General features: G+C 54.1%; 1 protein-coding gene across 1 annotated transcript; it reads right to left on the reverse strand.

The window, feature by feature from the left end:
* Window positions 1-1,958: 1,958 nt before the first annotated feature.
* On the reverse strand, window positions 1,959-11,042 carry PGC (progastricsin). The gene is made up of 9 exons (XM_003403921.4): window positions 10,802-11,042; window positions 8,874-9,024; window positions 8,375-8,492; window positions 7,326-7,444; window positions 6,658-6,857; window positions 4,953-5,075; window positions 4,088-4,235; window positions 3,261-3,359; window positions 1,959-2,526 (listed from the first exon to the last, which is right to left on the reverse strand). The coding sequence occupies exons 1-9, from the start codon at window positions 11,026-11,028 to the stop codon at window positions 2,374-2,376; spliced, it is 1,338 nt and encodes a 445-aa protein (XP_003403969.3). The 5' UTR covers window positions 11,029-11,042; the 3' UTR covers window positions 1,959-2,373.
* Window positions 11,043-11,962: the final 920 nt, after the last annotated feature.

Below are 11,962 nucleotides of genomic sequence, written 5' to 3' on the forward strand. Positions count from 1 at the left end.
GGTGCGGCGCACTGGGTCCTGGTCCCCTCTTCAGCCGGCACCCCCACCCACCCACCCACCTGTCTCCAGGACCCACGGGATGGGGTCGGGAGAGTCTGCGGCGGGGGTCCCTTGCCCTCCGCGCTCCCGCTCCCCTCGGCCCCCCTCACCTCGCTCTGAAGGTCAATCCGTCCGCCGCCCGCGCCCCGCGTCTCCGGCAACTTGTCCAAGTTCAGGTGCCCGGCCCAGGAGCTGTGCCCGCCGCCGCTCCCAGCCTCCTCCGGCTCCACGCCACCTGGGTGGCCCACCCCGTCCGCCCTTCCCGCCGCCGCAGCCGCTGCCGATCCTTGCGTCCCGCCCGCTGCCGCCGCCTCCGCTGTCACCGAGCCCCGCGCCCGGGCTTCGGCTGTCACTCCGCGCCCACTTCCCGCTGCGCCCGGCAGAGGGCAGCACCCGCCCCCGCGGCTCCGCCCCGCCCCGCCCTCCACCGGTCTGCCGCGGCGCCCGCTGGGAAACGTAGTCCTTTCTGCTGCGCCGCTAGTCACGCCGGGACTTGTAGTCTCGCTTTTCGGGCCTCGTCCTGCAGAGCCTTGGTGTTTGACTTGGAACCTTGGTTTCACTTCGTTGCTGTCCCTTTTGCAGGTGTTCTTTTTCCTCTAAGTCAGTGATGTTCCGAACCAGAGCTCACTGCAATACAGCCTATGGCCTGTCCTCAAGGAGTGACCTGCAGCAGGCTGCCTTTCCGGGAGTCTAGGAAAAATGCAGAGTCTCTGATGGTGTGCGTTGGCGTAGAAACTCTTCCATGGAAAACCGCAGTTGCCCTCCTTGTTTGGAGTGGGGTGCGGAACTTGGATCTCAGATATTAGGCTTTTCCCCCTGCCCCTGAGCAGATGGAGCAAGGTTGGATCAGCCTGGTGAACCCAAAACCAAACCAAACTTGTTGCCATCACGTCAAATCCACATAGGACAGTGTAGAACTGCCCCATAGGGTTTCCAAGACTGTAAGTCTTTACGGAAGCAGTCTGCCACATCTTCCACCCATGGAGCAGCTCGTGGATTCCAACCACCCACCTCTCAGTTAGCAGCCCGGTGCTTAACAACTGCCATCAGGGCTCCTATGTTGGTGAAGGACAGAGTGAAATATGACTCTAGGATGGAGCCCACCTCCCCCGCCATTTCAGGCTTTCCATTTACAAACCCCCTCCCCACCTAAGCCTCATCATCCGAGCTTGCTGGTACTCTCCCTCCCCACATTGCCAGACAGAATTTTTCTGATTTTCTTTTATGTCATCTCCCCCTTTTAGAAGTCACAGAGTACTGGGCTATCATTCTTTCTGCTTCCTCCTCCTCCACACCATGTTGCCCCAGGTTTCCAGGTCTTTTACTAGGAGGTCCCTAAGGAGGACAGGAATACAGTCCAGAGAGACAAGAACTCTTGCTGAGTTGGTCAGAGCAAGTGAGCTTGATTTCCAAGTGCCTTAAGTAGCTCTTGTCCACAGTTGAGGGCAAAGAGCCTTTCAAATATAGGCTCTGGGACATAGAGGTCTGCGTGAAAATATTATCAGCTCTACTCAGCCCGACCCTTCTAAAGCCCTGCTGGAAATAGATTCTGGCTGCATCACCCGCCTCCCTAAAGAATCATGTGACTCCTACAAGTGCACAGAGGCCATCCAAGCTCTCCAGAGAATAGTGCTAGTCTAAGCTTGATCAACAGATGAGGAAACTCAGACCTCAAGCCAGGATGTGTCAGATCCCTAGTCATACTGCTAGTAGACATGCATGTGTGTCCCGAGGTCACTGGGGTTAGTGCTGATGTTGTTGCTGTTGTTAGGTGCCGAGGAGTCGATTTTCGACTCATAGCTACCCCACGTGATAGAGTAGAATTGCCCCATAGTGTTTTCTAGGCTGTCATCTTTATGGAGATCATCAGGCCTTTCTCCCATGGAGGCACCGGCTGAGCTCTAATCACCAGCCTTTCTGTTAGCAGCCAAGTGCTAAACTGTTGTGCCACCAGGGCTACTTGTTCTGGTGCTAGTTTGATAAATTAAGTCAGCTGGGCACTTCAGGTTGTCACAATTGGGCCCTTTTACCTGTCACAAAAGAAGATCGCCTTTGATGCCCCAGCTACACCACTGTCTTCCCTCTCCAGAGGGAAGCTGTGAACAGACTCCAAACCCTCAGGGGTAGAGGGTCCATCCCAAGATCCATTCCCTGAGATCAGGCCACAGTCCCCTCTCCAAAAACAACAGGCTGGCCAATATGGAGAAGAACTATTTATTGTTAGAGAAAGTCCACAGTCCAGAAAAGGAAGGCTGAATCCAGAAAGGAAGCACAGAGACACTGCCCCCACAGGGTGGGGGGGCAAGAGGAAAAAGAGAGTTCAGGCAAGTGAGCCTAGACAGCTGTGGCGAAGCCCACCCTGTTGTTGCCCATGTCGAAGACAGAGTAGTAGGACCTGAGGAAGACATCCCCGAGGATCCATAGGGGTTGGCCGTCCTGGGATGCCAGGTAGGTAGACATGAGCCCCACGGTGCAGTAACCATTGTTCTGCTTGACAGAGAAGGACAGCACTCATTCGCTCACTCCCACATGGACTGACGTGCTGCTCAGCCCTGAGCCCCAGGTCAGGATCACAAATGCAGAGATGAGTGAGTCAGGGCCCCTGCCCTTGAGGGCTCACAGATCAGCCGAGCCACCAGGGCAAAGGCTGGTGGTAGGGATTTCTGAAATGGGTGAACGCGGGCTGCACTGGCCTTCTGCAGGGTCCCATCACACTGTGACGGGAACCTTCTCTCATGGACCTCCCTTCCTGAGCAGGCCGGCCTGGTGGTTAAACCTTAGAGCCAGACCAACGTGGATTCAAGCCCCAGCTTCACCCAGATTAGCTGTACGTCCTGGAGTCGGTTGCGTAAACCTCTCTGAATCTACATGTTTTCCCTTTGTAAAAGAGAAGTAACTATATCCCTCCTCGAATGTTGTGAAAAACTAAACGGGATAGCGTAGGCAAAGTGCTTCGCATGGTGGCTAACTCATACAGCCCAATGCCTCACCCCACCGATTAATAATAATAACTAATAAGAGATAACACCCATCGTTTTCACAGCCTTGTTCTAGAGGAGGGGGTTTAGAATCAGTGGGACAAATAAATCAGTGCTGCAAGGAGTCGGGAAATGGCTCAAGATGGGGGGGGGACTTGTGCCATTCCTGGCTCCCCACCCCTTCCTCCCCCCACCCTCACAGTGCCTTGCTGGCTCAGCCTGTAGAGATAGACCAAGACTCACGTCGAGGATATAAGAGGAGGGTGGCAGAGGGAGCTGTGCGCCATTAATGATGAAGGTGAAGGTGGGCAGGTCCTGGATGTCCTCACAGTTCACGAGAAACTGCAGAGAGGAACAAGAGCCAGATTAGCTCAACCCCCACCTGAGAGTACCCCTCTGGGGTCCCAGGACTGAGCCCCAAGGCTTGCTTTTGGAATGGAAGGTGCAGCACCAAGGGAACTCCGTGCATGACACATGTGGACACACAGGCAGTGGGAGGGATTTGGGGAGCCCTGAGCATTACCCCCCTTCCAGCTCCACTGTGAAAACACTGCTTTGGCCTGAATTTCCCCCAGGAGAGGCTCACTCTCTCTGCCCTTTCCCTGCAAGTGTCCTTTAAAACACACAGATCTGTAGGAAGAGTAGCCATGGGTCCTCCAGAGTTAGTGGGAATGTGTTATCTAGGCAAACCCTTTGCTGAGCACAAGAGAGACGGGTAGTGGGGACCTGTAGAGGTGAGGGAGGTGAAGAAGGTAAGGGCCCTGCATTCTAGTTATTTTGTTCTTATCCCAAAGCCCACCAAGCATTTGATCTGTTTCCTCCAAGTGACTGCAGCTCGGAAGAAATTCTTGCCTAGTAATAATCTCCCCCTGCCCCCTCAGCACAAACCTGGCCCCACCTAAACCGGCCCCCAGTCCCCAGCCCTGCCCCGACCCCGGTCTTCCCTAGTCCACACACCTCCAGTGCCTTGGAGTAACTAGAGGCATGGAACCCAAGAATTAATCTGTTCTTATGCTCCCTGGAGAAACCCCAGTTTCTTCTGCAGAAGGGGATACCTCTGTCAGACCCACCTGTCCATACTCATCCTCCACAGCCCCTGTGGCCTGCAGAAGGTCACTCAGGTACTGTTGGGGCACAGTGAGCAGAGAGGTGCCTGTGTCCACAATGGCCTGGCAACCTTGGGAGCACCAGCCAGAGGCCTGGCCGCCAATGAGGAACCTGAGTGGTGAGGAGGGAGAACAGCCTCAGCACCCCACCAGCTCAGGACAGATGAGGGAAAGATAGCTACTGCCACATAACCATGGTGTACCTCAGAAAGGTAACCATTCTGAATGGTCAATCCAGCCATTCTCCTGCCTCACATCATACCAGAGTCTACCCAAGGCCACCTAAATGGCCGTGGGATCCTCCTTCTAAAAAGTTCCAAGGAAGGGTCTAGAAACATCAAAAGCAGGACCACTGATTCACTGTAAGTGCTTGGAACAAATTGGTCCCCCAACACACCCCAATTTCCAATCTGTAATCCCATGGAGTTGGACTAAAACCAAACCCGTTGCCATTGAGTCAATTCCAGCTCATAGACTCGCAGGGTTTCCAAGGAGCAGCTGGTAGATTTGAACTGCTAACCTTTTGATTGGCAGCCGTAGCGCTTAACCTCTCAGCCACCAGGGCTCCAGAGTTCAATTACATGGTCTCTAATGTTCAGGATTACAAGTCCTGGCCCTCCCTATGTTGTCCCCGCCCCACCTATCTTCTCCAGGCTGAGCTGGGCCTTGACACTTCAGCAAAGGGCAGCTGTGACTTTTTGGGGGCAGACTGGGAGCGCGGGGTGGAGGGTCCTCTGATCCCCACCCACCCAGCATTGCCTGGATGTATGTGTGACATGGGGTGCCTCAAAGCCTGTCCTAGGTCACCAGGGCCCCGCCACAGACTCACTCCTCAATGCCAATCTGCCAGTAGAGCTCCCTGGTGACAGGGGCCCAGTAGATCTGGCCCGAGTACAGGCTGTCGTCCACACCCCCAAGGATGAGGGCTCCTCCATCCTGAGAGCCTTGATAGCTGCAGGAGACAAAGGGAAGGGTGGGTCAGCAAGTAGCCCAGGAAAAGGACTTTCCTGCTGGGTACAGTGAAACAGTGTAAAATAGAACTCTAGTCCTGGCTCCAGAGTCCCTGGATGGTACAGTTAAAGTGCTCACTGCCAACCAAAAGTTGGAGGTTTGAGATCACTCAGAGCTGCATTGGAAGAAAGGCCTGGAAATCTACTTCTAAAAAATCAGTCATTGAAAATCCTATGGAGCACAGTTCTACTCTGATACACATGGGGTCACCATGAGTTGGAGTCGACATATAGCGATTGGCCCTGGCTCCAGATTTGGGGCTCTCTGAAGGCAGTGCTGTGTCTTCCCTCAGGCTGGGGCTCTCTGAGAGCAGGGCCGTGTCTCTTCCCCTCAGACTGGGGCTCCCTGAGGGCAGGGCTGTGCGTCCCCCTCAGAATGGGGCTCCCTGAGGGCAGGGCTATGTCTCCGCCTCAGAATGGGCTCCCTGAGGGCAGGGCTGTGTCTCCTCAGACGAGGGCTCCCTGCCTGGGCTTCTCAGAATTCCCTGTGTCTCAGCTACCAAATAATGCTGCCCCACAGAGTCGAGTCTCCCCATTCTGCCCACATTCAGCTGTCCCATGCCTCCCACTTCATGCTCCTGGTGGAACATGTCGCCAGGAGCCCCATTCTGGGCCCAGCTTGTTACTCTTTTCCTGGGATCTGGGGGGAGGTAGGGCCTTGGTGGAGGAGAGGGAGGGCCATTCCGTGGTGTTTTCAGAGGTCTTCCCTGGTAGGGGAATCTGAATGCAGAACTGGGTGGGCTTTCTAAAAGCTACACTCAGAGTCATTGTAAACAGAAGCAGAGGTTAAGTCAGCAACATAGTAACAGGATAGAGTTGTGGACAGCTAGATTCAAGGAAGTGATTAAGCCGCAGATAGCAGATGCTAGAGGAGCTCTGGTGGCCGACAGTTAGGCACTCCACTGCTAACCAAAAAGTTGTCGGTTCAAACCCAGCCAGCAGCTCTGCAGGAAAAAGACCTGCAATCTTCACCTGTAAAGATTACAGCCTGGAAAATCCTATGGGGCAGTTCTACTGTGTCACATGCGGTCACTATGAGTTGAAAATTGACTCCACGGCACCTAACGACAACAGTAGATGCTAACCGTGTCTTGAAGATAGTTGGCTAACTCTGGAGAGGAAAGTCGTCCCCGGCTGCTCACCCCCTCCAACCACCCAGGCTCATGGCCCCTTGGCACTAAAGGACTTGTTTGCTTACGTTTGGTGGTGATAACAATTTGTTAGAAGTTAACTGTGGACCTAGACCAGAAGACTCCAGGATCTGGCTAGAACAACAGATCGAAGGAGATGAAGCAATAGATTACTGTACAAAAGAGGTGTACAGGTAGAAAACATTTGGACAGAAGGAAGTGAACTAACTGGGGCCCTGGGCAGGAAGTAAACCAGACAGAAGGGAAGAGATTCTGTCCTGGCCAAGTGGGAGTGGACTGGAGACAGATGGGGGGCATAGGGGCCTGGGAGGGATTATCCAGGGCAGCAGGGGGAGTAGGCTGAGAAGTGGGGACAGGCTGGGTGGTTCCTCACTTGCTGAGGTAGAAGCTGAAGATGGGGCTGGTGAGGGCGTTCTCCTGCAGCATGCCCTGCAGGGCTGTGGTGGCACCCCCCATGGACAGGGCAGGGTAGGCCATACCCATAATGCCATCAAACTTTGCATAAACAAAGTTGGTACCCGGCTCATCCTCACTCAGGCCAAACTCCTGGTGGGGGACCTGGATGCTCTGAACCTGGAGGGGGTAGAGAGGAGGAGAGGTGACAAAGCTGACTCCACCCACCTCCTCAGACTCCCGAGGGCCCCCGCCAAGGCTCCATTCTTCATTCTCTCTCTTCTTCTTTTTCTGACAAGTCTTGTAAGAGCCACCTTCTCTTCCAAGCAACATCGCCCCCCGCCCCGGCCCATCCCCTTCTTCTCTGAACTCCGCAGGCTCTAAACTCTTTAAGGATAAGGACCAAGTCTGTCTCACTCATTCATCGCCATGTCCACAGTGGGACACGTGACGGCCCTCAGCAAGTGTTAAGCGAGTAAATGAAAGCGGCTTTTTTGTATTGATTTCCTGTCCCGGGTTTTTCTGTCAATTTTCACTTCTCCATGCAAGCCTCCCCATGACTCTGACGTCCTGGTTAGAACTCACCCGCCAGCCCCAGACTACATTCCCCACATCCTATGGTGGGCGCAGGAGGCAGTGCCCACTCACGGTCAGGGTATCATAGCCAAAGAAGCCAGTGAGACTGCCACTGCCATACTGCAGAAAGAAGGTCTGCCAGTCGGTGGAGTAGGTGGAGGACTCACGGGGGTTGAAGCGTGGGTGGTTGGCTGCAAGGGGTAAGGAGAAGACAACACCGAAAGGTCAGGCTGGTGAGTAGAGGGCTTTCCGCCTCTGCCTCAGCCTGTGCTCACATTCTGGGCCTCAGCACACCGCCCCTCTCTGAGTCGGGGGTGGCCAGCTGAGGTTCCCTGCATTGGAAGGCCCATGGGAGCTTTACAGAATCTTGGGCTGTCCCAGGTCTGTGACCTCCCTGTGGGCAGGGTTACAGAAACTTCATCTTCATATCCCTGACCCCCAGCAGAGGGCCTGGCACACAGCAGGTGCCAAATAATTACTCATCAGATAATGGAATGAATGAACCTCTTGTCCCTCCCAGCATTTCCCCAACTCTCTCCCTATCGAGAAGCTGGTCATACCAGGACCCTGTGATAACATAGGGTGGGGCCAATAAGGAAGCCTTTGACCAGAGGCATCAGGACCCAAACCCCAAGGATTTAGAAGGGGCCAGCACAACCTTAGGGAAGTGAACATCACCTATCTCCCAATGTGACTACAGAACGGGGACCACATCCTAGATTTATCTCTCATGTCCCTTGAAGACACGCAGTGAGAATTTAGTAAATAGTGGAGTGGCCTCGAATAGAACCTTGTAGAATTCAGTGAGATGGAATAGAGTGGAAATTATTCATGTGGGATGGAATAGCATTGCCTGGAGCAAGCAGATTGGAGTTCAGGGGAACAAAATAGAATGGAGTGAGAGGGATGCGGTGGAGTCAACTGGTACTATTGTGAGCAGAGAAGGCAAAGGGGCCATCCAGCTACAAGGCAGAGCCTCCCCGCTCTGGCTCAGGCATGCCATGTACTCTTGGAGAAGTCCCCAGCTTTCTCCCGGGCTGAAGCTCCTCCCAGGGACCCCTCGTGAAGTTGGTCCCTTCCTGCCCTGCCTGCCCCCCCTCCCTGTCAAGCCCAGCACTCACAGCAGGCCTCGCTCTGGCAGTAGACAGACGGCACCCACAGGTTGGAGGAACCGGTGTCAAAGAGGACCAGGAAGTTCTGGGGTGGGGTCCCAATGCTGATCTCTCCAAAGTAGGCAGCCTAGGGGGAGGAGAGCATAGGTAGGTTGTTAGGTCTGGAAGGACCCCGGGGAGCATGGGGCCCAGGCTCCTCCATGGGCATGCAGAAAAGGGACCAGCCCCTGCCCTACAGCCCACACGAGAAGCAGGAGTCCAAGTCTTACCATCACACCTGCCCCTCAGTCTCTGCTTGCCCAAGGCAGCTGTAAAGGTCTTTGTGGGCTTGGCTGATGGGTCAGCATGGGCCCCTCCCCACCCTCTGCCCTAACAGTTGCCCACAGTCAGTGAAGTCCAGGCTGAGAGATCTGAGAGAGGAAGCGGTGGGTGGTATCAAGGAGGGCTGCTGCCCACAGCCCGGGCCTGGCCCCCAGCCTTTGGCAACAGGGAGAGAGTTAGCACTCACATCCAGGTAGGCCATGGACTCGTAGACCACACTGAAGTCACTGAAGCGGTACTTCTGGGCAGGATCATACTTGTGGGTCCTCAGGAACTCCTCCAGTAAGCCCTTGTCCTTCATGGTCTCACGTATGGACTTCATTTTCTTCAGGGGGATTCTGCAGAGGGGCTGAGAGTCAAGCAGTGCCTATTCTCCTTCCTACAGCACTTCTGAGAGCCACAGTCCTGTCTCTGTCTCTCCATCTCTAGCTGTGTGCCTCAGTCTCTCTGCCGCTCTGTCTCCCTGGGCCTGTCTCTTGTGTGTGTCTATGTGTGTCTGTCTTTCTGTCTCTCCCTGTCTTAGTCAGTCTCTGTGTCTCTGTCTCTTCTCCCTCTGTCTCTCTCCTCTTTCTAACCCCTTCTAAGAGCTTGCTCTATGATTCAGAAAACAATTACCTTCACCCATGCATGCCCCCACCCCATCCCCAGAGGCCTCCTAACGCTGGGCTTTCCAATCTCAAATATCCCATAAATGCCTTCCCAGCAAAGGGAGAGGAAGTGCCCTTCTCAGGATATGTGGGTTTTCTGAAAGGGTTTCAGAGATGGCAGCATTCACCCCAAAGACAGTCTCCCCTTGTGGTGGGTACTGGGCACCTGGCTGGATGTGGCCATGCCAAGTGTGGGGAACCAGCCCTGTACCAAGACTTGGGGACACAGTTCTAGTTCTGCCCCTGCCATTAACTGTACGGCTCGGGGCTGACCACTGCTCTTCTCCGGAAGCCAGGACCATGGGGATGTGGGCCTGGGTGATCTCAAGCCCAGATCAGTTCTGGAGTTAGGACCTAGGAACTGTGAGCTTCTGACCACGTCACAGTATGCACAATCCCTCCATCCACCTCCTAGACCTGCTTGCTGCCATTGCCTAAGATCTCTGCAGTCCACCCAGACCTTGATCCAGGCTTCGGGGTTCCTGCTCCTTTCACTCCTTCCCTATCTAAGTAATTCCCATCCCCTTAGGACCTGGAGTCCTCCACAAATTCTTTGATAAACCCATTCACTCTGAGATGTGAAGACTGAGAGTGCTAACCACCTCTACAGAATTTGCACATTAAAAGAAGTTCAGAGAGGAGCCATCTCTTAGCCTAAGGAGTCACTCTCTAATGGTAGAATAACAGGCAGCAGGGCCGGCTGGGAGCCTTCCTGGTGCCCTGTGAGCCCTGATGCCACTTACTCCACCAGAGTTGGTGGCCTCACTCCCTTTCTCTTGCTTGACACCTCAGCACACAGAGATTTACATTTACTGGTGTTTCTGCCTAGATGTTTTGGGGATCTGCCAGAGTGGTCAATTACATTTTGGGCCACTAAGGTCATTTTTTTAGGAGTCTTTGGGTGGTGCAAATGGTTGCACGCACGCGACTATGAACCAAAAGATTGGTGGTTTGAACCCACCTAGAGACACCTAGGAGGACAGGTCTGACGATCTGCTTCCGAAGAACCAGCCACTGAAAACTCTAAGGAGCAGCTCTACTCTGACATACATGGGGTCGCCATGAGTCAGAACAGCAACTTGTTAGGGAGTTAGAGGTAAGGACATTTTTAGAAAGCGCTCCCATATCCAAAAATAATTGCTCTTTTTTGCGGGAAGAAACCACACCCACCAATCAGGCACAGGCGTAGTTGTTCCTTTGGCTTATGTATCTCTCATCTTGGGTCCATCTTTTCTCCTCAGATGAGGGAAGGGGCTGTGCCTCTCCCTTTGATTGGGAGTTCCCCCAGGGCAGGGCCTAAGTCCCCTCCCTTCTCTGAACCCCATTCAACACCAGCAAAGGGGGCCTTCCATGCCCCTATCAGAAATTCCAGAGTAGAGAGAGGTGGGACATCCCCTGGCCAGGCTGTCCCTTGTAGGGTTCCAGTCTCTGGCCCAGGCTCCCTGCACCAGCCGGGCCCCATACTCACTTGACTTTTGCTGCCTCCAAGACCTGGAGGCAGACCAAGGCCGCCACAATCCACTTCATGATGCCAATTTCCAGCTTGCCACAGAGGAAAAGACTGCAAGTCCTGCCGTGGCAGTGGAGTGACAACCTGAGCAGCCCTTTTTCCTTTATACCCCAGGGACTCACCCAGTTCCTGCCTCCTTGCCCTGGACAAGCATGACCGCAATCCCAATGTACCCTGTGCTCCATGCATCCATTGTTCCTGTGTGTTTCCCACACAATTTTCATCTTATTGATTTTTTCATACAAGCAGTGGAGGTCAGGGAGTACATGCGATAAGAGAGAACAAAGTTGCCGTAAGATGGATTGGCAAGGATTACTTCTTGTCCGGGAACCAAGTGTGATGTAGACATCTTTGCAGTGAGGGCCTGAGAAAGCTAGAGCCAGGGTAAGGGATGCAGGATCTATAGGCAGGGTTTCTCAGCCTCAGCACTATGCACACCTCGGGCTGGATAACTCTGTTGTAGGCGCTATGCTGTGCGTTACAGAATGCCACACAGCATCCCTCACCTCTATCTACTATATGCCAGCAGCAGTCCCCCAGTGTGACAACCAAAAATGTCTCCAGGAACTACCAAATGTCTCTGGGGCGGGGAGGGCGGTGTGCAAAATCACTGAGACACTCTGGTCTATAGGTGATGCACCCAGAGGTCTGACTCAAGTCCTGGTTCCCAGCATCCCAAACCCACCAATGGGGGATGGAGTTAGGGGTGCCCGGGGAATGATGGCATTAGGAACTTTGATGACGGTGGTGAGGGTGGTGCTGATGGTGGCAACGATGGCAGTGTCGGGAGTGCCGATGCTGGTGGTGGGGCTGGGATGCCAATGGCTGAAGTCGGAGCTATTTGGGGCAGCTTCAGACGATTTCAAGGTCAAATGGGGCTTTTGGAGAAATTCTCATCATCGTTTCTTTATTCAGCAAGTGTTCAGGACATACCACAGTGTAAGCTGCACTGGCTTCTGGATGTGCCTCTTATACAAGACTGGAACAACGAGGGGCTTGGGGCAGAGCCAAGAGAAGATGGGACACCCCTGCCCCTTGCTTCCGTTCGGAGTCATTCTGCCCTTCTCCTGCCCCATCATCTCTATCAGGTGCCATAGTCTGGACTCCAACTCATGGTGA

Source organism: Loxodonta africana, chromosome 1 (assembly GCF_030014295.1).
Source record: "Loxodonta africana isolate mLoxAfr1 chromosome 1, mLoxAfr1.hap2, whole genome shotgun sequence".
Lineage (NCBI taxonomy): Eukaryota > Metazoa > Chordata > Mammalia > Proboscidea > Elephantidae > Loxodonta > Loxodonta africana.